The sequence below is a fragment of the Pan paniscus genome, chromosome 3 (genome assembly GCF_029289425.2).
Source record: "Pan paniscus chromosome 3, NHGRI_mPanPan1-v2.0_pri, whole genome shotgun sequence".
In the NCBI taxonomy this organism is placed as follows: domain Eukaryota; kingdom Metazoa; phylum Chordata; class Mammalia; order Primates; family Hominidae; genus Pan; species Pan paniscus.
In genome coordinates, this window is record NC_073252.2 from 126,850,392 (window position 1) to 126,870,029 (window position 19,638).

At 34.9% G+C, this 19,638-nt stretch overlaps 1 protein-coding gene across 5 annotated transcripts; it reads left to right on the plus strand.

The window, feature by feature from the left end:
- The first annotated feature begins 270 nt into the window (after positions 1 to 270).
- Positions 271 to 19,287, plus strand: C3H4orf33 (chromosome 3 C4orf33 homolog). Of its 5 annotated transcripts, none has more exons than XM_034959142.3 (6): positions 271 to 411; positions 9,233 to 9,422; positions 13,202 to 13,262; positions 15,921 to 15,972; positions 16,087 to 16,286; positions 16,605 to 19,287. In XM_034959142.3, the coding sequence occupies exons 2-6, from the start codon at positions 9,242 to 9,244 to the stop codon at positions 16,690 to 16,692; spliced, it is 582 nt and encodes a 193-aa protein (XP_034815033.1). In that variant the 5' UTR covers positions 271 to 411; positions 9,233 to 9,241; the 3' UTR covers positions 16,693 to 19,287. The 5 variants fall into 5 exon arrangements, with proteins under 5 accessions (XP_034815033.1, XP_014200220.1, XP_003823161.1 ...); XM_014344734.5 differs by having other exon boundaries at positions 16,745 to 19,287; XM_003823113.6 differs by having other exon boundaries at positions 18,299 to 19,287.
- The last annotated feature ends 351 nt before the right edge of the window (positions 19,288 to 19,638 follow it).

Here is a 19,638-nt window from a genome sequence, read left to right on the forward strand (position 1 = left end):
TCACGCGGGCGTTGGAGCTTACGCCATCGCGCGTCCTAGAGTCCTAGCACGCTATTGGCTGGCTGTCAAGCAATGGGAGGAGTCGTGAGAACCTGGATGACAGCGGGCTGAGCCACCGGCTTGGCGCGGCGGCCAAACTGGTGGGACAGTGTCTCCAGGTAGTGAGGCCCAACCTCTTTAAAACAAACAAACAAACAAAAAACCAAAATGCAAACGTGAGTAGAGAATGAAATACACAGTTTAAATGCCCTCACTATCTTTGGGTTACTAATACACTAAGCCTTTCTGGACTAAGTAAAGGATGCAGGTTCCTGCGGCTAGGGATAGAAGCCAGACTGGCGTCTTCAGAATCTCCCACCAAGGCTGTACCTCTGGAGGAGTTCTGGGTTTGGATTTGGTCATCTCAAGAAGGTAAGTACCTTCTCGGTCTTTGTGGGTCTTTAGACAAAGGAGACAACTGTTGTTTAAATATTTAACCGTGTAGTAATAAAGCGTGTAGTTAGAAGTACTCAAAAGATCTTGCAAATTCAGCAGCTACTTCTTCAAAGATAAGCTTGTTTCCTCAAATATAAGGAAAGATAAGAGGTACTTTTTTTTGCAAAAAACAAAACGGTAAAACTTACATTTGTGGATAGATTACAATTTTCATTTTTGAAAATTAATTTTGTCTGGACTTAAAACGTATTTTTTTAAAAAAAATCATTTAACATTAGAGGAAATCTCACCACTAGCAACAAAAATGTTAACTTGAAGCTAGCCACTAGTTTTGTGCTTTTAATAAATTGTATTTTTATGGACTGAAGTAAAGTTTCACTAAACAGGCATGTCATAGATGCAGCTTGATTTGGCTTTCTGTTTAACAGCTTAAGAGTTTTGTTGTCCCGTACTCATAATGTCATATAAACAAAGTAACCTTAGCGATATGTGTTAAGAAATTTAAAAAATGTATTCAAATATATGCAGTTAGGCATCTGAAGGCCTTACTAAATACTCACTGTTAATAGAATGAGATGGTCCCTTCCTCTAAAGACTAGCTGTTAAATATGGATGTGTAGCTTAATAATCATTGAAAAGGTCTAATCCAGCTTTGAGTCGGTGATAATTGAACTTGTTCTGATTTTTAGTAGCTATAACGTTTACACAAAAACTTTTTGTGTAAACGTTATAGCTAAGGGAAAATTGAGTGTGCAAGGTCCAACTCGTTTTTGAAGTTCAGTATATGACTCTTTCTTCATAAACATCTCACTGACTCTCCAAGGACTTGCTTGTAACTTCTCCCACATTTGAACCTTGTATATTGTCGTATTTCTACTTGGCATCAAATAAATAATTATAGACTTAACTCTACGCTTACACCCAAACTGGATGGAAGCAAATACCTTCTGGCTATAATTGATGAGTGGTATTTACATAAAGTGAATATCTCAGGTGAAAACTTTTATGTCTGCACTCGAATTTTTTAGCTTACATGATCATAATTATGATCATGATAGTTTTTTGTTTTTGCGTTTGTGTTTGTGGTTACAAGATTTTAGTAGTTGAATTTTAATGGAGTATTTTCAACATAAGTTTCATCATTAGGAAACAAAATTGTGATGATTTCACTTATCCTTAAAGGATCCCCTCTCATGTTCCTCCTTTTCACATCTCCTGAGTTCTCTATCCACTTCTCCCAAGGTAGGTGTCACCTTAGTACTTACTTCATGCTCCTTCCTGCATTATCTATCATGTTTTGTAGTTTGTCTCCAGGCTCCATCATAATACCTGGAACACAGAGTTGATTAAATATCTGATGGAAGGAATGAAAGAATTCAGTGGATGTTCATGAAAAGTATCTATTAGTATAAATTGAGTACAAGGAATGACAAGCGGAAATGTATGTAGTTTGTGTGTAACTCTTGTCAAGCCACCATTTAATGTTTTTATATGACTTTTCTGCAATAAAGAAAACCCCTAAAGTTGTATAGATTGAAAATTAGTGACATTTCACTAACATTCATTTGGTTGATCAATTGACATTGAGCACCCAGTACTTTGTGCAAAGTACCAGGAAGAATACAAAGTTAGAAGTTTAAGCAAGGATCAGAACAGATCACACAGCTGGCAAGTGCCTGAGTTGAGATTTGAACCCAGGCAGTATGGTTCTAATTTCACAATTGTTAACTGCTATGAACATGCCTCCCCAGGAATATAGTATAATATAGTTTATAGCTGGTATAATATAATTTATAGTTTTTGCTTATATGGCCAGTTAGCCTTTAGTTGTATTAAATGAAATATTTCTGTACATGTTATATTGTAATCTTAATGATTTACAGTTGATTTTCAAATTATTGCACAGTATTTATATTTCTGAATCACCCTTCCTTCTTCTAGGGAACCACTCAAACTTTAGTGGAACGATTAGAAGTCTTCAGTTGTTCATGTGTGGCCCTTCAACATCTTTCTTTCCTAGAAAAATCAAGCGTCTCAGCTTCAGTGTTCTAAGCCCCTCCCCCAGAACGTGTAGGCAGCTGGGTGGAGCCTAAAGCCGATCCCTCTCCTGTGACCTCGGCTGAAAAAAAGAAGCCAGTGTTTGAGAAAAGCTTCGTGGTCTGTGTTCTCTAGTTGTTCCCTCTTCTCTCTGACATTCCTTTCGTCGTCGCCAGGTCTTGTTTTTCGCTTGATCTCTGGAAAATACTGAAAAGTATTTTACTTTTCAGCTGTCTCCTGCTAAGTGAGCGTACTCCCCCTTTCAGGCTGACTTCCTCATTTCTCCGTTTCTCTGATAAATGGGCGGGGCCTCGGGGAGGTATGGAAACTGAAAAGAAATCATTATTGTAGAAAAACTAAAGACGTTTTTGTTGAGCAGAGGAATTTGGAAATTTTCCTTGCAGATCATTTGGTTGAGAAAACACCTTTACCATAACTTATTTCTTTTAAACTTTGCGGACATTTTTTCTTTTCCTGGGTTCTTAATGCTCCAGTGTTCGGTCTCCTTTCTCTTCCTCCGTTTCCTTTTAGAGGTCTTTCCAGGTAAAGATAAAGCAATCAGAACAATTGAAAATTTATTTTTTTAACTTGTTTTAAGAGCAATTTGAAGAATAGAGGTTAAAAGTAGAAACATACAGAGTAACAATAAATATTGTATTAAGAAAGTCTAAACAGCCAAACTTAAAATTGCATTGCAGGACAGTAATCATCTTGATAATATGCATTATGACTTTTCGGAAACGTTCAGCATATATAATATAAAGGGGAGAAGAGGCAGCCACCATACACTTTTTAAGAGACCCAGCCTTAAATTAGACTTAAAATATATATATATTTTTGAGACGGAGTCTTGCTCTGTTGCCAGGCTGGAGTGCAGTGGAGCGATCTCGGCTCACTGCAACCTCCGCCTCCGGGTTCAAGCGATTCTTCTGCCTCAACCTCCCGAGTAGCTGGAACTACAGGCGCGTGCCACCACGCCCAGCTAATTTTTGTACTTTTAGTAGAGACGGGGTTTCACCATGTTCGCCAGGATGGTCTCGATCTCCTGACCTTGTGATCCGCCTGCCTTGGCCTCCCAAAGTGCTGGGATTACAGGTGTGAGCCACCGCGCCCGGCCAAAAAATAATTTTAAACTGTTCAGTTACCTTAAAATAGTAATGCATGTCTGTCATAGTGTAAAATGCAGATAGGTTTTTAAAAAGTGATGAAGTTGAAAGGAAGCCTTCCTCCTTCCCATATCTGCAGGCAGATAATTCCCTTCAGGGAAGCAACCACTGTTACCACTCGTTTCTTGGATGTTTCCTGAGATAGTGTATGCCTCACAAGCATATATGCAAATAAGCTTCCTTTTTATTAAATAAATGCACCTTGATTTTTTTCACTTCACAACATATTTTAGCATAGATGTTAATTCAGAGCTGCCTCATTCATTTTAGCAGTTATACAGTGTTTCATTGTATGGTATAGCATAATTTTTTTTACCAGTCCTCTACTGATGGGTATTTAAGTTGCTTCCAACATTTTGTTATTATGAACAATGCTACCACAAATATCCTCAACGCTTATGTCATTTTGAATATGTGCAGGTATAGTAACTCCTAGAACTAGACTTATTTTTGTCAAAGGATAGTTGCATTTTTATTTTGATAGATATTGACGTATTGCTCTTCACAGAGGCTATATCAATTATGCCTCACTAGCAATATATGATTTTTTTCTCAATGCCCTCATTAACACAGCTTGTTGTCAGACTTTCTGATCCTTGCCAATCTAAGTGAAAAATGGTAATTTATTGTGGTTTTAGTTTGCATTTCTGTCATTATAAGTGAACATTTTGCATTTTCTCTCTGAACTGGCTGTTCATAATTTTTGGTCACTTTTCTGTTGGAGTGTTGGTCTTTTCCTTATTGATTTCTAGGAGCTCTTTGTGCATTAAAGAAATTAGTTATTTGTATCAAGTATGAATTGCATATACTTTTCCCCAGACTTTTGATTTTGTTAATGATAGGCTTTTGGAGTAAAGGGAACTTGGGAAGGAGGTTTTTGCTTTTTTACTATTATTTATTTATTATTAAAAAAATTCAACTTTTATTTTAGATCCAGGGGATACATGTGCAGGTTTGTCACATGGTTATATTGCATGATGCTGAGATTTGGGGTACGAATGATCCCATCACCTGGGTAGTGAGCATAGTACCCAGTAGTTAGTTTTTCAACCCTTGCCCCTTTCTTCCCTCCCCCCTCTAGTAGTCCCCAGTGTCTGTTGTTGCCATCTTTATGTCCATGAGTACCTAATGTTTAATTTCCACTTATAAGTGAAAATATGTGGTATTTGGTTTTCTGTACTTTCATTAATTTGCTTAGAATAATAGCCTCCAGCTGCATCCATGTTAGTTTTGCTATATTTATGTAGTAAAATGTTTGGGTTTTGGTTTGTATTTTAAAAGGTTTTCTCTACTAATGCAGGGAAAGCCCAGATTTGGGGCTCAGCCCAGGAGAGTTCTTGGCTTCATGCAGGAAAGGATTCACAAGCTAAAGCAAGTTTATCAGAGCAACAAACTACAGGAAAATGGCTGCTCCATAGACAGAGTAGGAGCAGCAGCTCCCATGAATTGTTGGCCAGCTGTATACATACAATTCCCTGGTTATATGCTAAATAAGGGGTGGGTTATTCATGCATTTTCCAGAAAAGTAGGAAGTGTTCCCAGAACTGAGAGTTCCTCCCTTTTTTAAACCATATAAGGTAACTTCTAGGAGTTGCCATGGCATTTGTAAACTGTCATGCCACTGTTGGGAGTTTTTTTTGCATGCTACTGCATTATAATTAATGTATAATGAGCAGTGACGGCCACTAGAGATCACTTTTGTTGCCATCTTGGTTTTAGCTGTTGTGGCCAGTTTCTTTGCTGCATCTTGTTTTGATAAGATTCTGTTTCAATCAGTGGGACCTTGGTGCTCAGAAAACAAGCCCAGCTCATCTCCTACCTTACTACTATAAGATTTTATTTAACTCTCTTTTTATTTCCTGTTTTTATATGATTTTGATTTTTATGTTTAAATCTTTGATTCATCTAAAACTTACTCTGGTATAAGGATCCCACTGAATTAAATTGGACTGCAAAATGAACCAACTGATGTTGGAAACGGGTACCTCATTGATTAGTTACATGAGAACCATCCCAAACTCCTGTAGACTTATTATATATTATTTCCCCAGCACCTGGTATGGTACCTGAAATAAGATGAGTGCTTAATAAATGCTTGATAAACTAAATTGAAGGGAATTTCTGGGCTTATTATCTTTGTTATTAGCCATTGTATTGATCTGATATGTAGTGTTAAATGAGATGATGATACCACGAACACAGTAGATTTCTCCTGCACAAAATCTAGAGTGTTAGATCCAGGGACTAGAAAAATTGTTCACTCAACAAATAAATAGTAACCATCACTTATAGGCATTCTAGCTGGGTTCAGGGAGTCAATAAACAAATATGTAATGCCATGTAATTGCCATGTAAGAATAGAAATAGAGCAGTGTACAGGTTAATAGAGAATGACCAGGAGGGGAGCGCTAGCCCAAGAGGTGAAGGACATTGACAATTAAGTTGTCTTTACTTAATGAACACATGTTCAAATACAAAGAAATTGAAAGGTTGTGGGGGTTAAATCTCAGAAGATTACAGAGGGAGAATCATCTGTCTCTAGTTTATGTTAGTTTTAAACTAGACTGTTAACTACTGGGCAGGACGGACTATACTTTTTAGGTTAATTTTTATAAATATTATGCATACTTAGATTGACGTCATTGTTCTTTAAGCGATATAAAGTTAAAAAAAAAAACAAATTTGTCATTGCAATAAGAAACGAAAGTTGTTTATGTAATTAAAGCCAAAATTATATTCTGTCTTTGGACTGATCAGCCATGCCCTATTCCCTACTTGTGGAAGTCTAGTCACTATTTTTTGCAGTAATTTTCAAATAATGCTCAAAGAAACCTTAGGGGGGAAAAGCAGAAGGAACCAGTAGAAAGGTTTGAGGTGCTCACTACCTAATTCTTAACAATGGTAACTTTGCTTTTATCTTTTACTTCTTATCTTCCAGATAAAATTACATTTTGAAGTAGTTTGAAACCTATGCAAGCTTGTCCAACCCAAGGCCCATGGGCTACATGTGGCCCAGGACAGCTTAGAATGCAGCCCAACACAAATTTGTAAACATTATGGATTGTATTGTGATTTTTTTTTTTTTTTTTGGCTCATCAGCTATTGTTAGTGTTAGTGCATTTTATGTGTGGCCCAAGACACACATTCTTCTTCTTCCAATGTGGTCCAGGGAAGCCAAAAGATTGGACACACCTGCTATAAAGTCTACCGCACTCTGACCATGAGACCCACCACCATGTGTGCATGGAAATGATAGGCCACTTTTAGTAGCATATCACTGGATATCACTGGATATCACTGGATATGGTTTTATTCCATTTAGACATAGAATTGATTGCCTGAATGTGCTGGGAATTAAGAAGTCCCTAGTGGAAACCCACTGATTAAGATAGGGATCTCTTTAATGTATGCAGAATTTTTGTGGATTTGGTGGTTGTATGAAGAATAAGTGAATCTACCAGAACTTCCTAGTAGCTAAGGTATATATTGCCAAAATTGTCAAGAATTATCAAGCTCTAAATTAGGAGAATAGCATTTTCTCTCAGTCTATTGGTGTCAGAATCAGTCATTCAGCATTTCTAACGTCTTGATTTATTCATATTTCTTCCTATATGCTGCATGAGGATACTTATTACTACCAAAATTTAGGATAGAGGATTATACATTTTTTTTGTAGAATATGCTTTGATGTTTCAACTAAAGAAAATAAATTTATTATTGAGGTATTTTATTCCATACAATCCACTTAAATCAGAATCAATTTATATAGTCTTATCACTCATTTTCTCTCAGCCTATTGGTGTCAGAATCAGTCATTCAGCATTTCTAACGTCTTGATTTATTCATATTTCTTCCTATATGCTGCATGAGGATACTTATTACTACCAAAATTTAGGATAGAGGATTATACATTTTTTTTGTAGAATATGCTTTGATGTTTCAACTAAAGAAAATAAATTTATTATTGAGGTATTTTATTCCATACAATCCACTTAAATCAGAATCAATTTATATAGTCTTATCACTCATTGAGCTTCTATCAATAATGAAGAATATGAGTTGCTGAACATTTCTTCTGAAATGCTATTAGCTTTCTACAAATGGGTTATAATACCAGAATTGTTTAATTTTAGAGATTATCTAGTAAAATTTGTGAGCATATAGTGAAAATTAGTAAAAGCTATATGTTTTAGAAAAAGGTTTTTAGAAGTCTTGGATTTCTTATGTTACACAGAGCTTATACATTTGGATCTCCCACTGCTTAGCTCGTAGGAGGTTTTCAATACATATTCACTGAATTAAATTTATTCCAAATTTAGCAACTTCATTAATTACAGTAAAAGACTGTAAATAACTTATGAAGCAAAGGAATGCATTCAAAGATTTCAGATTAAAGAAGTTACAGTTTGGAAAGGTTATCAGGTACTAAGTGAGATTATCTTTTGGATAAAACATAGGATCTAGTATAATTTGGGGGGTCCACCACTCCTAAAATAAAATTTTCACCTCCTTGCAGATTCCTGAAATGTCTTCATCTGGGAAAACATTGTTGACATTGGTTTAATTTCTAGATATGCTAGTCACGTGACCTTGGACAAATCTGTTCCGTTTGTAATGAGGATAGTAATAGTTTCTCTGCAAGTTTGTACTGCAATTAAATGAGACAATGTTTAGAAAATGCCCAATCCATAGTATTCAAAAATGTGATTTTATCAATGCATTACAAGACTGTGTCCTTCTATTGAATACTTAGAATACTAATTTAAAATGCAAAAATTGCTTTTTTGTAGGTACTTAGTCTATTTCAAAGTTTAAATGATTGCAGATTCTGTTCCCATTTTTCAGTTGGAGAGAGGTAATTAACCAAGCAAGCAGTCATTTAACAGTTAAAATATTAAAACTGAAAGTGTATATGCTGGGACAAAGGAAGGCAAAATTCAACTCTACTAACTTTTAAATGATTGGAACTCCCCATCCCCAACCCCCATGAAGAAAAGGATTTTGGCCAAAAGAACAGGTGTTAACAGCACTTCTTCTACTGATTTATGGAGTTTTTTTTAACTAAGTTGAATTTTATTATAAAGATCTTGATTCCCAGAGGATCCAGTAACTGAGACACCTGCACACTTTACAATAAATAAAAGACAAAGGATGACATAAGAACCCATGGTGCTTATAGTTACAGTTAAGTATATTAACAATTTTTGCAGTAGACTTAATTACAATTAAAAAAATGATTTTGATGCACTGTTTACAACAGCACTAGAGCCAAATCTAGACTTTTAACACTTTTATCACTTTTCATGTTGAGGTTGATAGTGTTTCTATGGCAGCAATTAAAAACAAAGTTAAATAAAAAAGTGTTAAATCTAGAAGTTTTAAAACCTCTAGGAACTAGTTACCTATTTTAGACTAGAACTCAGAGTCTGTGCTTTGGCACAACACAAGATAGCCTTTTGACTCCCAGGACTGTGCTCTTGCCACTCTGCTGCCTTTCCCGTCTGCTGTTTGGCATTGAAATTTTCATTTCATTTCCAACTAAAGAAAACATTTGTATATTGTTAAAGAGTTTGTTTTAACATATTTTCTTTTAGAGTCTTCAGATGGATTTTAAAATTGAACACACTTGGGATGGTTTTCCAGTGAAGCATGAGCCCGTATTTATCAGGCTGAATCCAGGTGACAGAGGAGTGGTGATAGACATTAGTGCTCCATTTTTCAATGATCCTCCAGCCCCACTTGGAGAACCAGGAAAACCTTTCAATGAACTGTGGGATTATGAAGGTAAGTGGAAGTACTGTATTTTATTGCAAACATAAATCTTCTTATAATAACCTCTCACAGAACTATTATTTTATCCTGCTGTTGGGAAGTAAGTGCTTCTGAGCAATTGACATGTACAGTTTCTGATATTTCCTACCAATCTCTCATTCTGACTTTTTCTCCATTACCTATGTGACTTTAACTATATAACAAAAACAGTTAAAAAATGGCAATTACAAATCCAGATTTTTTTTTTTTTTTTTTGAGATGGAGCTTCACTCTGTTGCCCAGGTTGGAGTGCAGTGGCGCAATCTCGGCTCACTGCAAGGTCCACGTCCTGGGTTCATGCCATTATCCTGCCTCAGCCTCCCTAGTAGCTGGGACTACAGGCACCTGCCACCACGCCTGGCTAATTTTTTATATTTTTAGTAGAGACAGGGTTTCACTGTGTTAGCCAGGATGGTCTCGATCTCCTGACCTCATGATCTGCCCACCTCAGCCTCCCAAAGTGCTGGGATTACAGGCGTGAGCCACCTTGCCTGGCCACAAATCCAGATTTTTTTATTGCTGCCTTATTTTCTTCCTTTATTTCTGTTACCTATGCTGAGAAGAGTTCAGGATTCCTGTTTTGCATTTAAGTATCTTTAAATTACCACTCTAACATTACAAATCTTCTTTATGGAAGATTTGGAGTGTTTTACTTATTGTAGAAACACTATCAACCTCAATACGAAATGTAGTTTTTACTTTATCCTGGCAACTCGTCTCACATATCAAATTAAGACATGACATAAAATTACACTGTTTCAGGTTTGCTCTATGATCTCCTTCTACTGTATCCTAATTAAGCTATCAGATTCATCTTTCTGAAATACTCTTCATGATGCCATTTCCCAGATGATAAATCATTACTATCCCTAGGATAAAGTTCAAACCCTTCCTTTAAGCTTTCAGCACACTTATGAATTGGGCCACCATATTCAACCAAAATCTCTTAACATATGTACCTTCTCATTCTATTCCCCCTGCCTCTAATGCATAGTTCAAGATCTAATTCATGTCCCATTTCTTCAAAGAAGATTTTGATGAATCTTCTAGTCAATATGTCTAGTTTATGCCATTTGTAAGCACACATTTTGTCAGTGTTAATTTGTCATATGTTAAATATATATTGTCTTTTATTGATACAAAACAGGTATATATCATCTTCCTAATGGAATACACACTAATGTGACTTACCTTCTAGAGGCACTACAGACATGAAACTCAACAAATTCTAATCTCAACTCACCTACTTCTTTCATAAACCAGTTCTTTACCTAATTGCCCAATATCAATAAATGGTACTAACAATACATTAAATCACCAAATCTAAAAAATTGTAAGATCTTTCTAAGATATCCTTCTTTGACACTCTCTCCCTTATTTGGATTTATTTACTAAGTCCCATCAGTTTTGCCTCCTAAATATTCCTCTAACTCAGTATCTCCTCTTTTATCCCCACTATCCTTGCCAAAAGTTAGGCTTTCATCATCTTTTACCTTGGTTAGGGCAGAGCCTTCTAAATAGTCTTTTAGCCCTTAAGCCCATTCTTCATTTAGAAGCTGGACTGCTATATCTAAAATGAAAATTTAAACTCATCCTTCAGCTACCTAAAAACCTTCTCAGCATCCTTTTCCTCTCAAGGTAAGTTTTGTCCTTCTTAATATGATCTCTGTATAAGACTTTCCATGACCTGGCCCCTTATTCTCTGTAGCACCACCAGCTTCTCCTACATTGAAAGGTTTGCCTGGTAAGACTGAACTGTTCATAGTTCTTTAAATAAGCTACAGTATTTCCTAATTGTGTACCCTTGATTTTACTGTTGTCTTGCCCTAGAATGCTGTTTCTATCATTCTTCACCTAGTTCCAAATCATCTTTCAAGACAGAGCTTAAATAGCAACTTCTCCAGGAATCCTTCACTAAACCACTTTTTTGAGCTAAACATCTGTTTTCTATTTTTTCCTGTAGCAATGCATGCATTCTCCATTTTGGAACTTTTATTAAAATTTTCCACTTTAGTATCTGATTAGATTATAAGCCAAAAATGATATTTCCAGAATCTGATATAGTGTTTAATACAGAGAAGCTGCAAAAGTATTTGTAAGGTGATGATGGAAAGTAGAAAGCAGAAGATATATATGTGCATCTGAGTGTGTGTGTGTGTGTGTGATATATATACACACATGTATGTATAGTGAGAGAGAGAGTATGTGTGCTTATGTATGTATGTATGTACCTATCTATTTTATATATATGGAGAGAAAGAGAGAGATCTATTTTAAGAAATTAGTTCACACAATTGTGGCAGCTAGCAAGTCCACTCTTCCCTGGGTCTTCAGTCAACTGGCTGGAAAACCCACTCTTCCCTGGGTCTTCAGTCAGCCAGCTGGAGAGTCTATGTTGCAGTTCAAATCTGAAGGCTGTCTGCTGGTAGAATTCCTCTCTTGAGGGAGGTCAGTCTTTTTTTCTATGAAGACCTTAAACTGATTGGATAAGCCCCAGCCACATTATAGAGGGAAACCTGCTCTACTAAAAGTCTACTGATTTTAATGTTAATCTCATCTTTAAAAAATGGCTTCACAGAAACAACTAGAATAATATGTTACAAAATATCTGGATACCATGGCCTAGTTAAGTTGACAGATACAATTAACTATCACAGTAGACATTCTAATTTGTCTATATAAAAGATTTAAAAAGGGACAATAAGATTCTCTGAATTGCTGGCAGAATTATGTCTATATTTTAGCTATTTTATTATAAAAATAACACATGGAAAATTGGAAACAACCTAAATGTCTATCCATAAAGGATTAAGTGAGTAAGTTATAATATTCTAGAAAATACTACTATTCAGTCATTAAAATAGTATGTAGAAGCATAGAAAAGGTCTGGCAGGGGAAGAAAAGGACTTTGACTTTTTACTTCATATATATTGTTTTAATTATTTACAAGAAAGATGTATATGTTCAAAATTAAACAATTTTAAAAATAGCAATATTCAGAAATTTCCAGAAAATTATAAAAAAGAAAAGAAAGATCACCTACCTAAATTCCTGCAATCACAGATATGCAGTCATTAACATTTTTGTGCACATTTTGCAGACATCTAGACATAGACACACATGCAATTTTAATGTCATGCACATTTTGGTTGCTGTTCTGCAGCTGACTTATCGAATATCATGGATATCTTCCTATATCAACAAATATTTAATGGTATCTTTGATTTTAATAGCTGCATTGTATTCCATTGTTTATGGAATATATGAATTCCATAATTTACTTAACAGTTCTCCTGTATAATAGGAGATGTATTTAGAGAATAAGAGATAATCTTATGTAATAGGAGATAATCATTTAGATCATTTCTAATTTTTGAACAGTACTCTAATGAATGGCATTATACTTAATTCTTTTCCCAGTTGTCAGATTATTTTCTTAAGATAAATTCCTAGAAGAAGATAACTGGCTCAAAGTTTATGTGATAATGTTTATTTCTTTACAACCTGACCAGCACTAGTTTTAATTAATCTTTTCAATATGTGGCAATCTGATATGTGAGAAAATTGTTGATGATTTATTTCCTATATATTTCTTCTTCCAGGCAATGTCTATTTTCTTTGCTCTTTTTCCTATTGGGGATAGTATTATAATTAAGAATAGTTAATTCATTTTATATTCTAAAGGAATAAATTATTTATTGTTGGAAAGCAATATTAAATATCTCAATATGTTATATCTCTGTTTTCAAAAGTTGTGGAAGCATTTTTCTTGAATGATATAACTGAGCAATATTTAGAAGTTGAACTTTGTCCGTAAGTATAAAATGTTTTTTCTTACTTATTACTACATAATTTGAACGTATTATTTTCTAGTTATAAATGATATAGTAAAAGCTCATTAATTCCAGAGTAAGAATGGTACTCTGAATTTGCTTGAATGATATGCTTTTATATATTTCTTAGTTTCAAGTACAGAGCACATATTTAGAATGTATGTTTAGAATATACTCATATTCTAAATGTTTGAAAATCCTATGTCAATATTTTCAGTTCATTAATGTAGATTTTTCTAATAAATTTCAAGATAATTTTTTTCAAAACGAAAAGTCATTATAAAACAAAAACTCATTACGCAATAAATTTGCATTATTATAATATAGCTGTTCAGAAATAAAAGGAGAGATATGGGTATAATTAATTGAGCTAGCTTATAAAAATGTTTCTTTTAGGGGATTTTTAAATGACTAGATGAAACTTTAATTTTATGTATTACATAATTATGTATTCATGTATTCATTCTTTATTCATCATGCATTTATTAAGTATATGCTGTGTCACTTTTGCATTCAGTGCCAGGGTTTAAAAACTAAATCACATATAGATTTTCTTAGACTCATTAAAAATATTAACCTTGGACTCTCTTTGTTCAGGTTTAACTGTCTCTTGGGAATCCTGTTTACCTGGTTGGCAAACTATTTCTTTTTTCCTGTAGATGTACACCTATTATCTAAATTATAGCACATTTAAAATTAATAAAGTATTTAATAATGAAATATTTCTTTATATTGCAGTTATTCATTTGAAATGCCATTTAAATGCCTCTCAGTGTCTAACATTCAGAAGCCATTACTCCTTTTGTAGGCTGGACAGAGAGCTCCAAACAATTGATTTAAATGGGATTTGTAGATATTCTTTTATTTTCTTTTATTTTGATATTCAGCTAAATCTAATGTAGAAAAGTCTAGCTGTTTGCATTATGTTTTTTAAGAAGAGTAATCATATACCTTTGTGTGTTACATTTCAACTAACATGCCAAAATTTGTTATTGAAAAATATGATTAATTCTCATAAACTGCCATGAGAAGTAAGAAAATTTCAACTATTGTGTGCTTATTTTTACCCTACAGGTGAGAAAACTAAGGCAAACATTCATAATTTGTCTAGAGAACAGTAAAGAACTTGGATATCCTAAAATTTTGCCCTTAGTTTTAATTTTATTAGATGATAATATTGGTTCATTTTCATAAAGTGATGTCAACACTAGATGAATAGAATAATTAGATTCTCTCTTGTTAAGAAATTACACAGTAATCATTGTGTATAAAATTAATAGATTTTAAAGGTTAAAAAAATTCACAGAGTAGTTTGGTTTCTTATGTATCAGGATAGTTAATAATCAAGAATCATAGTTTTGCTTCAAGCAGTCATTTCCTGTAACAGTTTATTAACCTCTACGAAAGCAACAGGAAGAATTTTTTTTTTTATTTGCAAGAATTTTTACTCCTAGGATGTACTCCTAAGGCTGCATAATAACAATAAAAATAATCAGAAGACTTTCAAATGGAAAAGAATACTTGGCTTCTATTAGAATAGTTTACTGAAGGAAATCCTCCTTGCAAAGCTCTCAAAAGAGTACCTGTATAGAAATGTCTTAATATATAGGTTTTTCTAGAGTTAGTGAATTTGCTTCATGTAAATACATGAAATCCTTTGGTTCTTAATGACCTGGCTAGTCCCAATTGTACACTGTTATTAGAATTTCCCTTGGAAAATATACTGTGTTCCTTTTTGAAAACATGATGCTGAATGAATGGTAGAAAGCAGGAAAACACAAGAGGCAGACATGTTGAGGACCGTGTGTGAAAAAAATAGACAAAGATTAAAATCTTTAGCCTGTTGACTAGTTGTAGACTGTCTATGTTTTGCATTTTTTATTTTCCTAATGAGCTACCAGATAGTTTTCTTACAGAAATAACCTTTATTAAAGTTGTTGAATTCAGACTTGGAAATGGTTGCTTGCTTTAGTTTTTGAAACTCGTTTTATAAAAAACTCCAAATAACATGGTATCTCTCTGACCTTTTTTCATACTTTGTATCATCTAACCAAATGAAGTATTTTATATAATTGTTTCTTTAAAGAATAGAAAAAGCAATCTAAACATGAAACTTTATGCATTTGGTGGCAGTTGTCTGGAGAGTGGTAAACCCAAAGATGTCATTTCTAAGCAACTGAACACACTGGCTCTCCCTATAATTATCCAATATTAATATTGCATCTTTTTTTTTTTTTGAGGCAGAGTCTCGCTTTGTTGCCACGCTGGAGTACAGTGGCGCTATCTTGGCTCACTGCAACCTCCACCTCCCGGGTTCAAGCGATTCCCCTGCCTCAGCCTCCCAAGTTGCTGGGACTACAGGCACACGCCACCATGCCTGGCTAATTTTTTCTTTGTATTTTAGTAGAGACGGAGTTTCACCATGTTGGCCAGGATGGTCTTGATCTCCTGACCTCGTGATCCGCCCGCCTTGGCCTCCCAAAGTGCTGGGTTACAGGCATAAGCCACCATGCTCAGCCTGCATCTTTTAATTATTTGGAAAATTAGTTGCAAGCACACACATTCCATGTATAAAGGATAGTGAAGAAAATAACATTCATGTTTTTCAAACACTCATGAGGAATCTTAATTTTGACAGCCACGGACAGCATTTAGTGCTTTTACTTTCTGGAAGAAGAAATGTGTGGAAAGTAAGTAAATAAAAATAGGAGGCAAAATCATTATGTACACAGTAATACACATATTTCTATGTTTAAAGTGTAAGCCCAATTTTATCTTTTGTGTTTCACATGTTGTTTCTGTAGCAAGAACTTCCTTTATCGTTCAGAGTGTCCAGAGGAGAGACAAAATGGGAAGGCAAAGCTTATCTCCCTTGGAGTTATTTTCCACCAAATGTGACAAAATTCAATTCATTTGCAATTCATGGATCAAAAGATAAACGAAGTTATGAAGCTCTTTACCCTGTACCTCAGCATGAACTGCAGCAAGGACAAAAACCTGATTTGTAAGTAGAAAATAAATGAAGATATGTTCCAAATACACGAGTTTTTTCTAAATTAATTCTTAGTGGAGCAGAAGTAACACTTTTGATCAAAGAAGACGACATATGTGCACAAGTATCTAGTAGAGTCCAATGTTCACTGATGGTCCTCAGAAAATACTTGGAAAACTTTGGACTGTCATAATCTCTCTCACTACTGTCAGTAGAGCACTTATTTTTCCATAGTGGTATGAGAAAAGTGTTGTTTGCATGTGAGAAAAGTAAATGTTGTAATAGCTGATATAGAAGTATGGTCACAAATTCATTTAAAATTTCTTTCAGAGCTAAAGGGCCAGAGGCATCAATGTTTCCTGGTGTGAACAAACGGTCCCCTGTTACAAGGAAATCTAATCTTCAGTTATCTCTCTAGTTCTCCTCTTCTGGTAACCTCATAAGGATAAAAATATCAACTATGTTTCTAGGCAACACTGCTTACGATAAAAATGACCCTTAAGTGGCAAATTACATCTGGACTGAGAATAATTTTGGATGAACTATAAATATATGATGGAGACAGCATGGCTTTGGGATTCCCCTGTAACAGTCATGTTCCCTGTGGGAACCCTGGAAGCTATGGCTATGGAGTTATTCCAAGAGATATTGCTCTCATGGGGCAGCAGGCATTTGAGCCAAGGTATCTGCTATGCTTTCTCAATTTGAGTCTTGTTTCCTTGCACCTGTAGCTCTCACATAGGCAGACTAGAGCTCCTGGCCAGCCTTATGAATGCTTCATGGACTTCTGCAAGGACTACTCCTTTAGGGAGGAAAGCCAGATGCTGTCCTGGGGCAAGCTGTGATTGCTGCTCTATATCTCTCTAGGTATACTCACTATGGCCAAGGTAGTCTCGTGAGTCTGGGCATTTGGAAGAACCTAACAGAGACATCCTAGTGAGCATTGCACTATGGTAGATGGATATTCCTGCCTTTTAACCTGTGGAATGTGCTGCATCGTCCTTCCTCTCCGTTTGCCTTCTCCTTCCTGCCATGCTCTTACTTTATGCTTCTTTGTCTTTATCACTTCTAGCATATTTCTTTATTTTGCTTGATATTTTTTCCCCTTTTCCCTTTGCCTTTCTCCCCAATCCTGACATAGCTTTTACCTAGTCTTTTTTTCCCCTTCCTTTTTCTTATCCTTCACTGCTTTTTCCTTAATCTCTTACTCTGGGATTGACAATTGTGACTCAAAAACTGACTTATCCTGGCCAGGTGGGCAGAATGAGACAAACATGTACTTGCAACTGACTCAAGGTCCTCATATCAAGACGTCATGTCTCTCTGGCTCTTCATCAGCTAATACCTTCCTATATTCAGGCTCTTCATTCATACATTATTTGGAAGCTTATCTTAGGGGGAAGTACGATTATACATTGGCCAGGACAGAGCCAAGGCAGAGTGACTTCCTACAGAGTGGGGCTCCACTGCAGCATGTTAGCTAAGCCTTTCTCTCCTCATTAAGCCACAAGAGAAAGCTTCTTAATGTAGTTAAGTGGTTTTCCTCGAAAGAAAAGAACTGGGATTAATACTCTTTTACATTAACCTCTCTTGCTTCAGCAGAGAAGGGAATTAAGAAGTCTATCTTATCAATGGAACTGAAACTTTTCAAAACAATTGCTTATATGACTGATATAAATTATATCAAAGTTTGAATATAAAAACATATGCAAGAGTATAATATGATTTGTTTAAAGCTGGATGGAATGAGTTATGTTTTGAGAACTGATTTCTCCCTTCAGCTGTGAGGGAGTTATTTGCAGAATTGAAAGAAGAGTGCTTTGAGATGCAGGTGAATGTTTTCAGAGCTGAGTGTTTGACAGCTAGAGTGAGAAAACTGTACATATAAAATATATCTTACCTTTAGTATTGCTTAAAATAGAATGTTGTATTACAATTGTGACAAAATAAATAGCCCTTCAGGACAACTATTTCACAAATGCATAATTCATTTCAATTCCCACCTTCTTTTTCTTTGCTTTTAGCCATTGCCTAGAATACTTCAAGTCTTTCAATTTTAACACACTGCTTGGAGAAGAGTGGAAACAACCGGAATCAGACCTGTGGCTAATAGAGAAATGTGATATATAGGAGTAATAGATAACCATACCGATCATTTTTTTCCTCTATACCTTTTAAGATAAACAAAAAATAAATATCAATTTTTTAAGATGTCATGCATACATTTCAACAACAAATATTTTCATAGAAGTCACTGAAAATATAGTATCTGTGGCAAATTGTATATGATTAACAAGAAAATATATGATTCTTTGTAGATGATTTCATCTGTAAAGTCACAATGTTTCTCAGAGTCACTTAGTCCAGGATGTTGCATTCCCAGCACACAGTACAGTTATTGTTGAAAACTACAAGTGAAAAAGGGGGAACAATTGAGGTTGTCCAAGGCCACCTAGAGCACTGTCTTGCACTACCTTGTGATTCAACCATTTCATTCCTAGATATATACCCCAGAAAAATGACTGCTCATAGCAGCTTTATTCATAATAGCACAAAATTGTAAACAGTGAAATTTCCATCCATAGGAAAATGGATAGACAAACTGCAATATAGTCAGTGGAATACTGTTCATTTAAAAAAGGACTGCTGATACATGCAACAACCTGTATGAATCTCAAAAACATTAAGTTGAGCAAAACAAACCAAACATAACATACTATCTAATTACTTTTATATTAAAGCCGCTTCCAGGCAAAACTAGTATTTGATGATAGATACCAGAACAGTGGCTGCTTAGAGTGAGGGCAGGGAATTCAAATTGAATGGAAAAGGGGCCTGAGGAAATTTTCTGGGGTGATTGAAATGTTTTGTATTTTGATCTGGATGATGGTTATGTAGCTGCATATATTTGTCAACATTCCTCATGCTGTATGTTTAGATTTGTGATTTTACTATATGTAAATTAATTCCTTAATAAAATACTATTATAAAATAAGCTGTAAATTAAATGGAATTAACTTCAAGTTTACATTGAGTTTATATGTTTCCATTGAACAATCACTAGTGATGGTTAAATGTGGCTTATCGACTTACTCATTTCTTATATATGTTCTCTATCTAAAAAGAGAGCTGGTGTAAGATAAATGCTAACTTTTACAAAAGGTATTATTAAGTATCCTGACTACACATCATGGTGGCAGTGTTAGGCATTTAGATAAATTGAGAAATTATTCTTAAAACTGACAATAGCAACTAATTAATTTGATATAGAAACGATCTGCCTATTTTGGATACGAATGGCATATTTTAAATAACCTAGGACGATTTATTTATAAATTACCTGAATAATTTTATAAATGCATAT